At 44.7% G+C, this 17,868-nt stretch overlaps 1 protein-coding gene across 1 annotated transcript in view; it reads left to right on the forward strand.

Moving 5' to 3' along the window:
* Positions 1-5,629, forward strand: part of SLC9A1 (solute carrier family 9 member A1) — a 294,820-nt gene extending 289,191 nt beyond the window's left edge. The window contains exon 12 of the mRNA XM_086957609.1: positions 974-5,629. Coding sequence (XP_086813735.1) covers positions 974-1,299 — 326 coding nt within the window. The 3' untranslated portion in view covers positions 1,300-5,629. The remainder of the gene's footprint in view (positions 1-973) is intronic.
* Positions 5,630-17,868: the final 12,239 nt, after the last annotated feature.

Genomic DNA, 17,868 nt, shown 5'->3' on the forward strand with positions numbered 1-17,868 from the left:
TCCGGGCTTATACCGGCCATTAGAAATCCGGAGCACTCCATTGTTTTTAATGGAGCGCTCAACATTCCAATGTTTTAATATCCTTTGGACATCCTTTTCTAACCTGGAGGACGTTCAGAGAATATTAAATGTTCAAATAAAAGTTACACTAGCTGTGGCTTGAGAACATCCCCTTTTGTGCTTACTTGTCACCTGAGCAATCACTGTTGTCATAAGGATTCCATATATCGCCTCACTGTGGCATGGCTTCTATGGGTGGGAGTGCCAAGCTAGAGCTCTTTTCAGATGCCTAGAACATATATCTTCAGGTGAGCAACCAACCAAAGTTGATTGACGAGTACAAACGCCATTACTTGAAGGCTCCTTTGCCTTGAACTAATGAGGCAGTTCTCGCTTCACAGCAATTCTCCAGCACATATGCACTAGTTGTAGTGAATGCTTTGTGGTTTGGCCAGTGCTTAATTTGAGCTGGTGGCTGCATTGGGGCCCACCAGCACTTGTCTTTCCTCAAGAGACTTTGACCCAGAATAAGATTGAGAAAACACAAAATGAAAGCGAAAAACAGTGACCAAGAAAAAGTAGGGATACAAAAGCACCTTCAACAGTAACAGAATGGAATAGGAAGTTACAGGTGGTGGATGAAAGATGCATACGGTATGATCAAGACTACAGACTTACGATAGTGCTGCCTGTGGTCGTCTAAGTTACGGGCCAAAAATTCTGCTCCATCTTTTTCCAAGTAAGCACTAGGTTTGGCCATTACATTGGAAAGAAAGGGAACAATTATGTGACTTCCCTGAAACTGCTGAGAACAGAAATAAAAAGGCCTGTAAAGAAATATTCACAGCCTAACCACATTGAGAGCTTTTAGGGGTCCTCTGATCCTAATGTTTTGAGGTTGGGCTGTGGTTGTCTCGTGGATCCTTGACTTTGTCTGTAATATGAATCTCTTGTTTTCTCTCTCTTCCCCCAGATCCCATGGCCTATGAGCCCAAAGCGAATTCCCGGAACTTCCCCACCATCACTAACTTGCCCACCATCACTATCGACCCTGCATCACCGGAGTCAGTGGATATGATCAACGAGCAGGAGAAGGGGCTGCCGGCCGAAGAAGAGGATGACGAGGAGGAGGGCATTGTGATCACTGCAAAGGAACCTCCATCACCAGGCACAGATGATGTCTTCACCCCTGATGCAGGGGATAGTGCGATTAACCAGCGCCTAATGCGCTGTCTTAGTGACCCTGGGCCACAGCCAGAGCCTGAAGAGCAGCAACCCTTCATCCCAAAAGGGAAGTAGACAGCAGACTGGCGCTCCCAGGACTGCAGAGTAGGAAGACACTATGGTGGAACTGCTGTGAACAACCATAGACCGCTAGCGTTCCAAACGGAAGACAACGGGTCTGTGATAAGTGGTTAAATGCAGGACCCCCACCAGGAACCAACGGATAACGAGAAAAGTGAATACTTCACCTTGCAATAATGAAACTAAAGGGGTGAGGATCTGCCACACTAGGGGCCAGAGTATAGTTGCCTGTAAATACTCTGCTCTGTTAAGGGTAATTTGCTCATCTGTAACCGTTTTCCAGCATGGATATTTTCTTCGTGTTCTTAGCCAGAGAAACCGTTCCTCATTGTTGAGGATCCTCCCCAGCAGTGAGGCAGGTTTTTGAAGTTTCTGGCTCTGAGCAACCTTCCTGTGCTGGGGAAATAGCTGATCGCTGCGGGTTCTTTTGCTGCTTTTAGGTCCTTGGCAGGTCACTTTAGTAGATCTGGATATGCCAACTTGCTTCAGCGTGGGGATCGGACGCTTCAGCATCTCGATGGAGCTGCTTTTTCTTGGATTTTTTTCTGGGCATTTTAACGATGACTGATGAATAGGAATATTGAGCCACAGGTCAGCGGGTAGGTGGGTGAGGACATTCTACCTGCTGCTGACTCACCCTAGTGAACTGTGTTGCTGCACTCCTTAAAGCAGGTGAACTGCCCTCGCCTCAAGAGGACATTGCTTATTTACTCCATGGAACCAAGTGCTGCCTGGTCTGGCTCGCGATTCCCCGCCCACTCATTCTTCCACCAGACCAGGTTAAGAATATCCAACCTGAGCAAAGGCTTCCCACTCTGGACCATTTGTGACCTCTGACTGCTCCTTTGGGAGGTCATAATGCCAGTGCTCCACCTGCACCTTGCTTCCAGAGCTGTGTCCTTGTGTGTACCCTGCAGTCATTTCCACAGCTGTGCTTCTGCACACCCACCTGGCTGGAGCTCTGCTCTTCAGCGCATCCCACAGACCTCCTGGAGCTCCTACCAAGCCTACATACTCATGTGCACTTTCGAGCCATTCCAAGATTGGTACAACTTGGAACCATTTCCAGAGCTGTGCTCCTCTGTACCTTGGAGTCCATTCAATACATGTGCTTCAGTGCTGTCGCAGGAATGCTGCTAGGGCTGCACATTTCTCCGTCCCTCGAGACGATTTCCGCTGTTCTCCCACAGAAGTGCTTCATATTCCTTTATACACTGCAACCATTTTAAGAGCTGTGGCAACAGTTGAAGTGGGTGGGCAGGAGCAGAGCTGTGTATGCTCCTGTACGGCTGCTGAGCTAGTTCCAGAGCAGTGTGATTTTATACACCCCAAAGTCGCTTCTAGGTTGGCCTGCAGAATTGTTGCTACGCAAAGTACTAACTGTTTAATTGTTTGCCTTTTTTAACTTTCTTGAAGCAGTCTTTCCCTACATTGCTCCCACTCCGAACCCATTCTCTTAAAGTGCCCTATGTACTCCAAGGAGTAGAAAAGCCTGTAGATGCAGCAATGCCTACACAGTTGCGCCTCAAGGATCAGTTATTTTTGTTTTCGTTGCTTTACGTTTCTATCTTTTACATTTATAGCCAAAGAATAATGTATGGATTGTAAATAATGTATTACTTATTATTTTTTCACTCTACATTATCATTACGAGGTGGGTCTGGTGGTGTATCACTTGGAAGTTTTGAAGGACATCTTATTTTTAATATCACTTCAAAAAGCCTTTTATTTTTCACAGGTGCAAAAGGGGTCATCAATGGAACCCCCTAAATATTTATGCTTTCCTCTGCTTTTTTTCTCCTTTTTCCTTCTGTATCATCCTCCCTGCAAGGGTTCGCTGTATGTCGCTCTTAGCAATAAGCCTTCTTCTTCCCATTACATTAAGGGTATGTTTGGCAGGAGCAGTCCTGCTACTCTTACAGAATGAGCCTGATGCAAATCAGGCAAGCGTGTTGACATCCAAGATTGGGTCTGAGAGTGAGTCATTCCAATATTGTCTTGTGAGAACCAGTGGTCTAGTTTTACTGCAAGAGATACCACCATAATATTGCATTAGAAAAAAATAGCCATCACCTGGATGTGTGCCAGGTAAACAGAAGCTCCTGTAACTCTCAGAATGGGCCTACTGTGATAGGTAACTTTAGTGACCATGTGCTGTGCAGAGCTGGTATACGGTCTTTATCCTATGGCCTCCTAAGAAGAATCCCTCACTTGGTGGTCTCCACATCATGGTGCCTTAGTATGGTCCTGATAGAAAACTTGTTTGGAAATAGTCTGCATTCTGTGGTGCCCAATGTGGAAACGCTTGCTCCATTGAGTCACAGGGTGATCCCTTCACTCCATGGATCCCCAAGCTAAACCCCCCTCCTAGAATCGGTGTTGATGTGGATAATGCACTCTGTGGGGCCCAAGGGGTTTTGACGGGTGACCACCTTGTTAATGTAGCCTACTAGAAGAGGCATCAGAGTGTGTACACTGCCATCCGTTTTATCTGAGGGTTTTCTTTAGAAATAAGTGGCAGGATTGATTCCTCTGTCTACCTTCCCTCTCAGATTACATGGCATTGTAGGGTGGGCGCTTCACTTAGCGATGCTCCGGGTGGCCTTCTAGAATAGCGATCTGGAGTGGCAGTGCACTCTGTGGCGTCCTCTTAGGCCACGTTTTGGGATAGACACTGAGCTTGGTTAGTTTCCGATATGAACGCCTTGCTCTGTGGGACTGTAGTGGTTGCAGAATGAGTGGCTTGACAAACATCATTTCAAGAGTCTTCCAAGGTGGCTAATGTGATGCCAAGGGTACCAGGAGTGTCTCACTGGTGTCAGCACAGAAACTGATCTCCTTGTTATCTCAGGGCATCCTCTTTGAATGGGTGATAGTGTGGACCATGCAGATCTTGCCGTTGTAGATTAGGCTTTTTAAAATAGATGCCTGGGTGAACACTGACTCTCTTGGGTGACCACCGAGAACATCTCCCAATGAACACCATCTTCATTGGTGCAACATGGGTTGACTTTGACAGGTGAAGGTAGAGAATACGCCACAGGCTCACTCATCGTCTGCCACCTTTCTGCAGAGACTGCACTCCATACAATTCGGTCTCTGAAAAGCCCATAGTGTAGGGACACCCACACTGTGCTTGAACTGTTTTTGACACTACGTGCCCTCTTACATCTATAGGAACTATCCCTCCACTCTTCACCAGCTAGTGCACCTCAGCTCAAATGAAGTGCCCTGCGATCAGACATTGCAAGTTGTGCTACTCAATTTTTCTGTCATTCTGTGGGTGGGGACAGAGCTTTATTGTGCCATTTCTGGCCTTTATCTTATTCATGTCAGTCCGTTTCGTGCCTTTCAGCATTGCATGTCTGCTTGAGCGCGGGCCTTTTGTGTTCTTGCTGTACTATTTGCCTTAAAGTTGCTCTGAAGCCAGCATCCACCTTCCTGGGAATAGCCCTGAAAATCTCCACAAGGCAAGGCAGGATCCAGTAGAGGCGCAATCAGGGATGCTGGAATTGCTTGCAGCAGCACCCTACGGTTGCAGTTACTCTGGAGGGTGACTCCTGGACCACATTTTGCAGTTTTGTTCAATAATATGTCCACCTTTCACCATGAAATGTTGTCTCCGTGCCATTGGTCAGTCAGATCCTTGAAAGAGGTGTGGAAACTGGCTTTCGAGTTCGAGGCCTCCCTCGCTGGCTGTACAGATGCTTTTCTTATCTCAGGTTCTCTACTGATGGAGTGAGAAGCACCAAAATCCTGAGTTTTGTCCCATTTACACTTTGTGATATTGAGCAAACCGCTTTACCTCCATGGGCACGATACAGGAAAATATTTTTGATTCCTGGGAATGGCCTTTGCAGGCCTTTCCCGCAGTATCTATAGCTGGACTGGTGGCTTTGATGTGAACGGAGGCGGGCAGGCCAATTATGAAGCATCCTGATTTATCCTACCCGCCACACCTGGTTAACTAGTGAGGAAGAGTCTCGCAGCATCTTCATTAGTATTTTCCTCAAAGTCCCCACTTAATTGTTTGGAGCTCAGTCTTGCTCATTCAGGAGCCTAAGTGGTGCTGAGCAGTTGGAGCGGAATATATAGGGGCCGTTGCTTTTTCAGTGATTGTGCAATATAGACCAATGTTAAGTGCCAGGCTCATCTGGCCTCCCTGTCTGTCTACCAGCCTCTGTGTGTGTCTGTTAGTGTGAGTGTAAAAAGCTCTGCCACTGGCACAGGAACATGGCAGCCTGACTTCAAGTTAAAGCATCCATGTATAAGAAGATACATCTACTGTTTTCATAAATATTCCAATAAATCATGTTCATTTTTATGTGTTTGTTTCCTTACACTTGAGAGCTGGAGGGGCCATCTGCTGAGTTTGATGTTACCAAACAGTGTGTTTAATCGCAATGAATATACTGATGGACCCGTGTAAGAGGGTGACCTGTGCAATAAAGTGTGGAAAAGAGCTATCCTTGTGTACAGTGGCCTGGCACTTTATAAACCTACAGAAATATTGAATCCACTGCATTGCTTACCACTACATCTTGAAGGTAAGTAAATATTTACCATACTTACCTCTACATTCACTTATTTAGACTTGGCTTTGATGTGGTGGCTGCAATAATGTGTCATATGAAATCTGCAATATAATGGTAAAACACCTCCTTACACTATTTGCTGCTTAGCTGACAAGAACGCAGTAACCACATAATTTAGTGCTGTAAGTTGTTGCATCATCAAAGCGTCGGACATGCATTGGGAGGCTGTGGGAGATAGGTCTTACCTGCTCATTTTGGCTGTGAAATCCGATGAACAGTTGCAAATATGGACAAGTAACCACATATCATAAGGGCCACGTTCAGCCAATCCTAGTTTTTAGCCAGCAACACCTATCATACTCAAACATATAAAGATATCCTTGACAAAGTGAAAACTACAAGTCCTAGAAGACTGGATGAGGATGACTCCTGACATCAATCCGTTTGTCATTAAGATGATTTACTGAAAATTGCAGAGTTGTGGGGGAGGAGAAGGGCAGTGTGGCATGGAGTAGATAAGACAATGGCTGGGAGCAATACATTTGTTTCCTTGAGTCAATCAGGTCTTGTACAACTTAAACTGCAAACGGTCTCCTCTGTTACAGTAAATTTGGGGTCCAGCTTGGAAATATTCCTGATGGGAAGTACTGAAGCCTAACCCCCTCTATGAACGTGTAAGCTTCTAGACTGTCTGCATCAATCATGCCAAGAAGGGTGAGAGGAACTAGATTCCATCATTTGAAAAAAGGAAGGCGGGGAATGGGTTCACAACCAATTGCACCTATCCTTAGTGCTGTTCAGTGAGGGTTTTTAGGTGCCACGGACCGGAGATTCACAAGCCCCTAAATCTCCTAAGACAAAAGTCTTTCTTACAATTTTGTAGCATACAGTGGTTCAGCACACTAATTTTACAAGTATATTCCAATATTTCAACAATAATTACAAACAGAAAAACTCTTTTAGTTTGAGTTGATGAAGACAGCAATTCAGTGGAGTTATTTTCAGTTCACTCTTTATTCCTTTATTTTTCTTCAGCTAAAACACTGTAGCCGTAGCCAACGCGTTTAGTCCTTCACGGACTTCTTCAGGGCAGAAAAATAATAATAAAGTTGGGATTTGATCTTTAGCGAGTATCTTAGGTCTCTCCCCATTGGCATCCACTGAGGACACCACGCTACCGAGCCGGCCCGAAATCTCTAATGAATATTAGGGACTTCAGAATAGGATCAAAAACTGGATATAGGAGCCCCCTTGATATAGGAGGACCGTGGCAACTGCTTCATTGTGAATTTAATGAAAAGAAGAAAAGACAGAATTTGCAAGGCATACTGAATTCAAGTTGGATGCCACTGGGGAGAGACTTAAGATACTTGCTAAAGATCAAATCCCAACTTTATTATAATTTTTTTGCCCTGAAGAAGTCAGTGAAGGACGAAACGCGTTTGCTACAGTGTTTTATCTGAAGAAAAATAAAGGAATAAAGGGAACTGTAAATAACTCCACTGAATTGCTGTCTTCATCAACTACAACTAAAATAGTTTTTCTATTTGTAATTATTGTTGAAGTATTGGAATATACTTGTAAAATTAGTGTGCTAGACCACTGTGTGCTACTAGATTCCATCATTGACCTCTTTACTTAGATGGCCAATGGGGAGTGTCAATTTTGTTCCAGGTTTTTTTCAGGGGCTAACATAAGAGAAGTAGCAGTAACCATTTCAGACAGACTGTACATGTGGACTGTGCCTTTAAAAGTATGTCCAATGGAAACATGGCAGAGACTAAGCAGTGGATGACAGTAGATGGCTTGGGACAGACAAGGCCCACAAGAGATTCTAGGAACACCAGGAAATTGGCTAGAGATGATATTGCAGCATTAATTATTAACATTTCGTCCTAGTAAAGAAGCACATCTCCTTGCTGTGCTGTACATCTCCAGGCATTCAGCAGTTACCAATCCAGTGCTAACTGTATGTAATATTAAGGGATCTAAGTATTCTCCTCCTCTGAGGATGCGAAAATCACACTATATAGCAAATCCACACTGGTGTTAGAACGATCCTACCCAGTCGAAGAAGGAAGATGTAAAATAGCTGGTTTTTACTTCCACTTGCTGCTTTACAAGACAAAGGATGCTACAGTTGTTGTATTGGACCAGCAGTTAACTCCTTTAAAGAAATGTCTTCAGCACTAGACAACTTCTTCGTCCTTAACAGAACTGGTTAATATTTTTCTTAATGGGGTAACGAAGTACATGTGTAAATAAGTACAAAAGTATGACACACAGCAGGGTGTACTGTTGTCTCGTCTGAGCCTATCTCTCAAAATTTGAAGTCTCCTCTTTCGAGCAACACAGCTTGAGGACTCTCAGGCCAACCCACTCACACCCGCTCTAATAGTAGCGGCACGTGGTCCTGTTCAGTAAGTTCATGGATCACTGATAGATATTGAAAGCTCTGCCACCAGATATCTCAAGCAGTCCCCTATGCAATTCAGTGCAAGTCCTCAATTTGAGGCGGAAGAATACAATAAAAATGGCCAATAGTATTAGGTGAGGGATGAATACTCACGGAATTGTGCCAGTAGGTGATTGACCAAGTGTCAACCCGGTGGCTGAATGAGGCTGGCAGAAGAAAGCCAGTCACTGAAAGCTGTGGGCCCAAAGCCTCCTCTAAATACAATGTTAGCACTAGGAATGTTTGACAGCTGAGCTGTAACAACTAGACCTTAAAGTGACTGCAATTCCTACAATGTCATGCACACAATGCCAGACTCACCCACTCCACTCTTCAAGTGATGGATTTTTCTTTTATAGTCTCCCTCCCTCTGTTTGTAGATAAGTAAGAGCGATAAAAACATCCTCATGAAAAGTTAAACTAAGTACATCAAACTTGGGGCCTGATTTCAGTTTCGGCAGACGGGTTACTCCGTCATATCGGTGACTGATATCCTGCCCGCCTAAATACCAATTCTATAGGATATTATGGGATGTATATTTCGGCAGATGGGATATTCGTCACTGTTGTGACGTAGTAACCCATACGCTGAAATCTAAATCAGGTCCTAAATCTACATACTTTATCGTAATATTTTTGCAGCGTGACTCTTTTCTGGATTGACATGCTGTGCATTATTCTGCCATCTAGTTGTTAGGTCCGGAATTGTATTTCTTTCCTTTTTTTGTTGTTGGTGGGGGTCGACGTACTACTATTTGGTGTCCTTCCGGAAGCTCCCACCTTTGGTTGCCATCTTCAGATTCTTTTTTCCCGTCGTTGGGTCAGGATCGATATGGCAGGAGCTCCTAAGATCGGAGAGAAGAATCAACAAAAATAAGGAAAAAACAGGACGTTTTCGACTTTCAAGGTTAAATCCAAAAGGACCAGTGATCGACAAGAGGTAAAAAACCAAATCTTCGACAACGACCGGAGAATGCACATGCAGGGAGCTCTCTGTGTGCAGTAGTGTTCAAGTTTTGCAAGAACTGTCACCACAAGTACGCTCAGAAGGATCAGCATCCGGGGATGAGAGAAAGGCAGCCACAAGCCAACTGCAACATACTAGGCCAAGAACCACTGCCATCGGTGCGAGACCTGGGCCTCTCCAGTGAGGAGGAAGATAAAATCGACAAATGGCCAGAAGGCAACGAGGACAGAGGTCGTGGAGGTCGAGAAGAAGACTTTGAAGGAGGTAAGAGAGTGGTCGACCTTGGGAAAAAAAACAGAAGAGTCTTGAAAATCAGACTCTAGACTTTCAAAGGGAGCCTCGGCGTCAAAGCATTTGGAGACCACAGCTGCATCCAAGCAAAAACACACCGTGGAATCCCTGGATAAGGACTCTGTAACGGCAAAGACCCTCGAAAAGACATCGAAAGACAGTCTGGAAAAGGACGCCTCGGCATCGAAAAATGAGAGGTCCAAACAAGCGTCGACGACCGGATCAGCATCAACGAGTGAGAATCGGAAAGCCAAAGTCTTGGCGCTGAAACACGTGCGGCCGAGATGGAGAAGAAAAGGAAGAGGCCCATAGCCGAAATGGCTAATATTTTACAACATAAAAGAGTTGGATGAAAGCTTGAAACAATTCAAGATACAGCGAAAATAATAAGTACTGAAGGCGAAAAGTTCGCCGAGGAACTAATAATGCTGACAACACCTGAGCCAATTGAAGAGGAAGAATCATTCTTCTTCGGAGAAGACGTCGAAGATGATGAACAAACATATGCTGAATTGGCGACCTCGGAGAATCAAGACTTCCAATGGCAAGATCTCGATGCTGAATCACCTGAGGAGGCTGTGGAAATATATCCTTTGAGGCCATCACCCCCAGATGACACTGGCTTGTATAACCAGGTGATTAAAAAAGCAGCAGAAACCTATGGAGCTCAGCTGGAAGAGGAAAACCTGCAATCGTGTTTTTCATTAGAGACTTTGATGCCAACGCAATCAAGAAATCAATTCCTTCCAATGCTGCCATGTGTACTGAACCAGGGAAAGAGGCATTCAATGAGCCTGCAACATGCAAGGCTATCCCACCAGGAGCAGAAAAGAAATATAAGCACTCCTCTAAGGACCCTATATACATCAGAGGGTTTGTACCAGCTGACTCTATTATTACTTACACAGCAAGGAAAAATGCAAATGTACCAACAACAGTGGGACCACCTCCAGACAAAGAAAGCAAGAGCATGGACCCTGTGGGAAGGAAGGTAGAAAGAAGTGCAGCAAACCAATGGCGCATAGCTAATTCCAATGCATTGCTAAACAAACATGCTTATCAACATTGGGAAGAGGTAGGAGAGTTGTTAAAAAATCTACCTGAATACTTTCAAAGAAGAGCTAGCCACCTGGTAGAAGAGGGTAAAAACATTGCGAATACATGTTTAAAATCAGCCCTAAATGCTGCAGAAACATCAAGCAAACAAATGATGATTGGTATCGCAGAAAAGAGGCACGCATGGCTGAGAATATCGGGCTTCAAGCCAGAAGTGCAAATTATCATAATTAACTCGCCATTCAATAAGAAACAACTGTTTGGAAGTATGGTTGATGAGAAACTCAATCAATTAAAAAAGGACAACGAGACAGCTAGATCCATGGGGGCTCTACAATTCAAAGGCATGTGTAGAGGCACACTATCAAATAGACCAGTGAGGTGAGGTACAAACCAACCTGCTACCTAACATCAAAGTTACCAGCAAACATACCAAGGGGCAAGCAAGAGTCCATAGCAGGGACAGCAGCAGAGCTGGCACTATCAACAAGGAAGGCAGTCCTTTTGAGGGTGTCCCAGTGGCAGAGGATAGCCACAAAGAGGTGGACAACAAACCTCTACTAAGTGACTGCACTCAAGAAAAGGTACACTCACGAAGAACAGCAGTGAGGGTAAACACAGGTTTTTGTATATGTTGTTTTCCTACCAGTTTTCAGTTCCTCCAACACACCACTCCAGTAGGAGGCTGAATAAGATTTTTCCTGCAAAAATGGAAGGAAATAACCTCCGACAAATGCATTTTAAACATAATACAGTTCGGTTACTGCATAGAGTTAACTAAGCAACCTCCAAACAGGAGACCAAGGCAAAAGATACATTCAAAAGCAGAATTATCTCACCTAGTGAAAGAGCTGCAGGAACTTCAGGGGAAAAGTGCAATAGAGCACATACCACACAAAGAAAAGAACAGAGTATATTCAACATACTTCCCAATTCCAAAAGTAGATGAAACATTGCGACAGATATTAGACCTAATGTTTCTAAACACATTTATAAAGACACAAAGATTCAAATGACTACACTGCAAGAGGTGCTACCTCAGTTGCAAAAAGGAGATTACATGGCCAAAATAGACTTAAAGGATGCATACTTACACATCTCGATGAACAAAAGACACAAGAGGCTGTTAAGATTTGTGGTAAACAAAAGACACTATCAATTCAAAGTACTGGCTTTCGGTCTGAAATCGGCCCCAAGAGTGTTTACAAAGTGCTTAGCAGCAGTAGCAGCACATCTCAGTTTACCCCTACTTGGACGATTTGTTAGTAAGAGCAAACTCGTACAGTCTATGCAAACACCATATACAACACGTGATAGAGGCACTACTTCAACTAGGGTTGTCCAGACATTGGGAGAAATCATCACCAGAGCCAGAACTTATAAAGGTGTTGCTAGGTGCAGAAATAAAGTGTTAGGGAGAGCATTCCCAAGCAAGCAAGAAGAGGAGATTAGCCGTATTGAAGGAGACTCATCTATACCAGAGGGGGCATCACCTGACAGTGAGGAAAGTGGGGAAATTACTAAGAATGATTGCCTCAATGTGGGAGCTTCTGGAGGAAGCCTGTCGACGTCACAGAAGGGCACCAAATGGTGGTACGTCGATGCCTACCAAAAAAAAAAGAAATACTACAATTTCAGACCCAACCACTAGATGGCGGAATAATGCACAGCATTTGAATCAAGAAAATTCTACAAGCTGCAAAACTTCACCGACAGGTAAGAAACTATACGTTACCTGATATACCATGTGCAAGTATGGGACTACGGCCCTAGTCCTGGCCTGATGAGTCCCTATGATTTTGAAATTGAATGTATAGGTGCCATGTTTCTTTATAATCTGGTTTGTGAGGTTAGCAGTTGAGAAAAAAAGTTTCAAATTAAAGATGGCTGCCACATGCTTTGTTGCCACTGAGCCTCTGACAGACATTTGTACTTAGTATATTTTTCTCCATGATCCTGGTGGCTCTGCTCTTAGAGCATCCTTCCATTCTCCGTGAGAAGCAGCCTACTCCTCGAACGCACAAAGGGCGAAACTGACCTTCCTCATGTAGACTAGGGTGACCAACCGTCTGTAAATTTCACCGACTGCCCGTTGTTTGGGCCTCTTGTCAGTGAGGAATTCTTCCATGGACGCCTTTTGTCCCCAATTTCAGACATTGGAGGGCGCTGACCCCTTAAAGCAGCCTGAGATTCCTGTAACTCTCATTGCAGGGGCCAGCTCTCGCTCCTGCTGTGTTCAATGGCCTGCTGCAGCCCCTCCCCGACCTGGCACAGGCTGCTATGTCCCATTATAATTGTGTATGTCGGCCTAATTATCACATACAGAATTATAATGGGCCTCTTCACAGTGACCGCATTTGCTGGGCCTCCTCCTGCCAGAGACCAGGTCATGGCAAACTGCTTTTGTTTATGGGCTTCTGCCACCTCACCAGGGGCCAAGCTCTGGGAATGTGGAGGTTTCATTTTGGCCCATGTTATCCAGGTGCATCCACTGTTAGCCTCGTAAACTGTTACTCATGCAGTGATAATGATACAAATACAATGTCCATTATTATTTATTTCTTTAGCTCCAATAGTGCAAACTTTCTACATTTGTGCTGTTATTATTTTAGTGTTTACCCTGGCCCCCGAGCCCCCTTAACTTTTGATTGATCTGATCATGTGTCTTTTTTTCAATGGGGGAGAGGGGTCATGTAAGATCAGGGAAGCCTTCAGCTTTGATCTTTTTCTTCATTTTTTTTATTTTGTTTATATGCACACACAACAGATGCAGTTCAAGGTTATCTTATCTTCATATAAACGTATTTTGCCTTGTGCTTGTGTTGGTTGTCTATTTACTTATGTAATATTGCCCGACCTCCTCTAATGTGTCTGTAAAGCATACCTTCTGTCCCGAATTTTTGTCCTGAATTCTGACCTGAATTTTTGTCCTGAGTTTTGACCCTTTGTCCTGAATGTTTACACTCACTCTCCTGAATTTGCACCCATGCCAGTTGGTCACCCTACCATGGACACCAATGGGTTCTGGTGCCGTGCAGACCACCCAAGATTACCAGAAGCACCAAGAGAAGCTGATGAGGAACGCAGTCCATTTGGTGCAATGGCAAGGATCAAGAGAACAAGAAATGCGGATCCCAGGAATCATTACAAAATGGTTGCATATTGTGTGCATGTAATGTGTGCTGGAGTGTGATGGCAAGCAAAGGTGTAACTAGAAAAGAAAGTGAAAACTCAAATAAAAGTGTTTGGACATCTAGACAAGTCCTTATACAAATTAGTTTGTAATTTTCATAAGGACTATCTGAAGAGAAGTTTTAAAGTGGAAGTTCCCATAATTGTTTAGAAATCAGTGTTATGTTCAGATATGTGAACATATAATCCTTTCTTGGGAATGGATCAACATGAGGTAGGGAATTAGCGAGGCGAGGGCGGGTACCACAAAGCTGTACAATGTGCATGTATTTATGTGTAATTATGTGAACATATTGGTTGTGAAATGAGAGATGTGTGTGGGTGAAACCACGGTCTCCTGTTCCATAGCTGTAAAAGAGTAGAGGTTATCAAGTGTGCCAGGAGAGCCACCAAAGGCTGATCCTAAAGCGAACTTCCTATGTTATGGTGCGAGTGGTGTCAAATGATCATGCATATCCAGAGTGGTACAACCTGAGATGAGAGTAACAGTGGGTTCTCACGCTTACTACGAAGGGATGGCTTATTACGGCCTCACTGTCAGTGTACATACAAAATACAACGGCTAGATATACACAAGTATCCAGGAGTTAGACTGAGTTACAGTTATGCGAGTGGCAGAGTAAGTCTACACTACAACTATCGCAGTGTGAGGGTGGAAAAGACAGTGTGGAAGTGAACCGAAAATGTGGCTGTAATTTTGTAGTTTGTGAGAGCAAATGGTGGTTGTAGGGGTGGTCACTGAGAGACAGCAGACTGAAGCTGTCCTGCTGTGAAGGGATCTGCATGCGCTAGGCCGGGCGTAAATACTGATATCTTCCTAGCATGTCCCTATTGGCCCATATCCTGTTCTGGATTTCGCCTTTGTTTGAACCTGTCTGGAGAGTTCCATGGTGGGGCGCTGCTGTTGACTTTTAGCCACCTGTCTTGCCTCTCTGGGACCTGGGACATCTTTTGCATGCATAAAGGACACACTCATTCTTTTTACTGACGTCTTGTGGGCCTGTTGACAGCAAAAGGATGATATTCAGCTTTCAAAAGTCTAACTCACCCATTGGAGGTATATTCTGACTGAAAAGCTTCAGCCAAGTTAGGGTTCAGCACCTTGAGTGTGATTTGCTTACCAGTCTGACTCTGGCACAATGAAGAGGCCGTCACTCCTCCTCAAAGCAGCTGCGTCGGGGCAGCAGGTCGACTCACTTGGCCCTCCGTTCGTATGCCACAAAGTCTGCAGCCACACCCAAGGCTGCATCACAGGATCTGCGGCGGCAGTCACGGACCCCACGAGTGCTGTTTTAGAAACCTGATGAGAAAAAGTAGCGCCTCGAAGGAGATTTTGTTGAGGGTTTCCCACTGTGGTATGGAAAGGGTGAACTGAGTGTATCTCAATAACAAAATAATGAGGGCTGTGGAGAGGCAGGCTCTATTAATGGCTTTAGACGTAACCCATATGGACACTGCACTGATTAGGCCTAAATAAGCTGAAAACATTCTGGGGTTGCTTGTGTTCCCATCTGGTGTGAATTTCTAAAGTAAGATTTAATTACCGTACATAACTATGCCAATGGGTGCAGGGCCTGCGACCATCCCACATACCAATCTGCCTGCAGGAAGCCACTGTGCAAGGCTTTGGATGGGTTCTACACCCACTTCTCAACAGGCAGCCTCCAACGCCACACACTGCTACAGCCCATACACTGCCAACCCACTACAGACACCCAACCTTTTTTTTATGGTTTTCTGATCCTGCAGGAGACTCTCACGAAAGCCAGTGATCCTACGAGATTGCCTCGGGAACTCCAGGGGCATGCTGGCTCCCACGAGCACTCCACAGGATTACGGCACTGCCCCAATAACTTTTTTTTTTTAAATGTGGTCCCACAAGGCCCGAGCATTCAGGGGAACTCTACCCAGTCCTCTTACAGTTTGTGTTCATTTTCAGGACACTAGGACAGAGGTCCCATGCCTTGTAATGGCAGCTGCAACACTTCTCTTAAGTCAGAGCATAAGCTATAGCGAGAATCTCTTGGTCATGCAGGAGCGAGGCGGTTGATAACGGAGAAAAACGCCCTCTCCGCCAATCTGCTCACTCTATTTTTAGGTCTCTTCTACGCAGTGCGCATGCGCTGCATAGGAGGACCTTTAGCCATCTTCTGCTCTCTTTCTAAGCACACACTCGTGCTTGTGGTGGCACCCACCTTGCGGGAGCGAGCAGGAGCGCGCCACAAGCACGAGTGCAGTGCTTCGAAAAAGAGCAGACTGCGCACGCACACACCACTGCTGGGCTTGTTTTAAACAGCAGCGCGCGCAGGGGCCATTTGTTTTTCAAAATACTTGTTTTCCAGCTCTCTTATTCATCTTTTCCCTGGCCCACTGCCTCTCTCTCTAGTTGTGCTACTTTCTTCTTGTTTCTTTTTGTCTTTTCACCCTCTATCCTATTCCCATTCACTTTCTTGCTACCTTTTCTTCAGTTGGTCTTTCCTTCTCTCCGTCTCTTCTCTCATTCTATCTTCCTCCCGCTTTCCCTTTCTCTATCTTCCTTATTTATTTTTTCCCTTGCTTGGTCTCTGTGGCTCACTCTGTCTGTCCTCATTTCTCTGGGTCTCTCTTGTTTTACAGCCATCTCTTCCAGCTCTTGTTAGTTCCTGCTTTCTGCATTTTCTGCCTTCTAATCTTAGCTTGCGCTTTCGGCCGGAATTTGCATTCCGGGCATGAGTCTGAAGGATATCCTTCTCTGTGAACAGCAGAGGGCAGCCTGCTCGTGTTTGATTTCAGAACGTAATGACTCAGCTGCTTCCTTTGGTTTGGTGATTTGTTGCCAATTTGATTTCACTGCTCTTTAAATACTGATATATGATTTACAGAAGTTATTTTTCAGAATTATTCACCTGCACCAGCATAGAAATAGGGCATAAGAACCCCCCCTGTAACTAGACCATTTGGCAAGTTGTGAAAATTGTGTTTGTGGGTTTCAGAGCACACTGGTTTGCAAGAAAATTTCTCATGCCCTTTTATAATCAGGCAGTTTATAATTGGTTGCACAGAATGCTCGGCGATGGAGGACGACTTCCCTGAACTTTTTACAGTATGCCGTCTGCAGGGTATTTTTTGCTCCCATCTGGGACGCCCAGATGTTGACCCGCCAAGCAGCCCTTTTATTGCGCACCCTGGCATCAGGGCAAGCTTATAGCTTTCGCTTTCCGCCGGACTTTGCATTTCGGACATGAGTCTGAGGTGGATCCTTCTCCGTGAACAGCGTGGGAAGGCTTGTTTGTTGCAGCGCCTCCCTGGGATCTTTGACTCCAGTTCTCTACTCCTCTCTCTTAACCCCCTCATACTGTTCGACACTCTTCCCCTCCATATTCTGAGGCAGAAATAACACTAGGGCACTGATTACCTCCACTGCACACATGGCGCTAAATGCTCCGCATCGCATATACTTTCTTTTCATTCTTAAAATCCAGAAACAAACAGAAGGGGTTTGGGGCAAGACCAGGCAAGCCTCTAACTATCAACTATAAGTAAATAGTAAGCAGTGCTGCACCATGCAACAGCATTAATACAGCATGCATGTGTGTGGGCATGCTAATAGGGGATAATCTGCTGCATGGCTAAACTTATACGGTCCCGAAGGCGAGACCTATTGGCTATGCCAATGCTCGTTTAAAGTTGTATGCTTGCAGAACTCCCTCTGAAGTCCAGCGAACCCAGCCTTCCAGATATCTAGACATTTTTAACCTTAATTTCTCAAACGACTTGCGCGCCCGCCATGCACTGCTAATTACCCCCACATATTACATCACTCTTGACATCGCCTGGGACATAGTTATAATCTCACTGCAACATTTGCAATCAAATTATTGATGAGAAAGCTGCATGGCGGGGCGCGAGTTATAGGTACCTCATGGTATAGTTACTCGAGATGAGTATAAATGGGGAATATCTACATGTTTTTGAGTTTTTAAAACGTCAGATTGTTACTGAACATATCGCCTAACTATAACGTTACTTGAACCTTTTGTTTTGATCAGGGAATATATATGGATATATTCAATTATCGTACACTAAGC

Source organism: Lissotriton vulgaris, chromosome 2_1 (assembly GCF_964263255.1).
Source record: "Lissotriton vulgaris chromosome 2_1, aLisVul1.2, whole genome shotgun sequence".
In the NCBI taxonomy this organism is placed as follows: Eukaryota; Metazoa; Chordata; class Amphibia; order Caudata; family Salamandridae; genus Lissotriton; species Lissotriton vulgaris.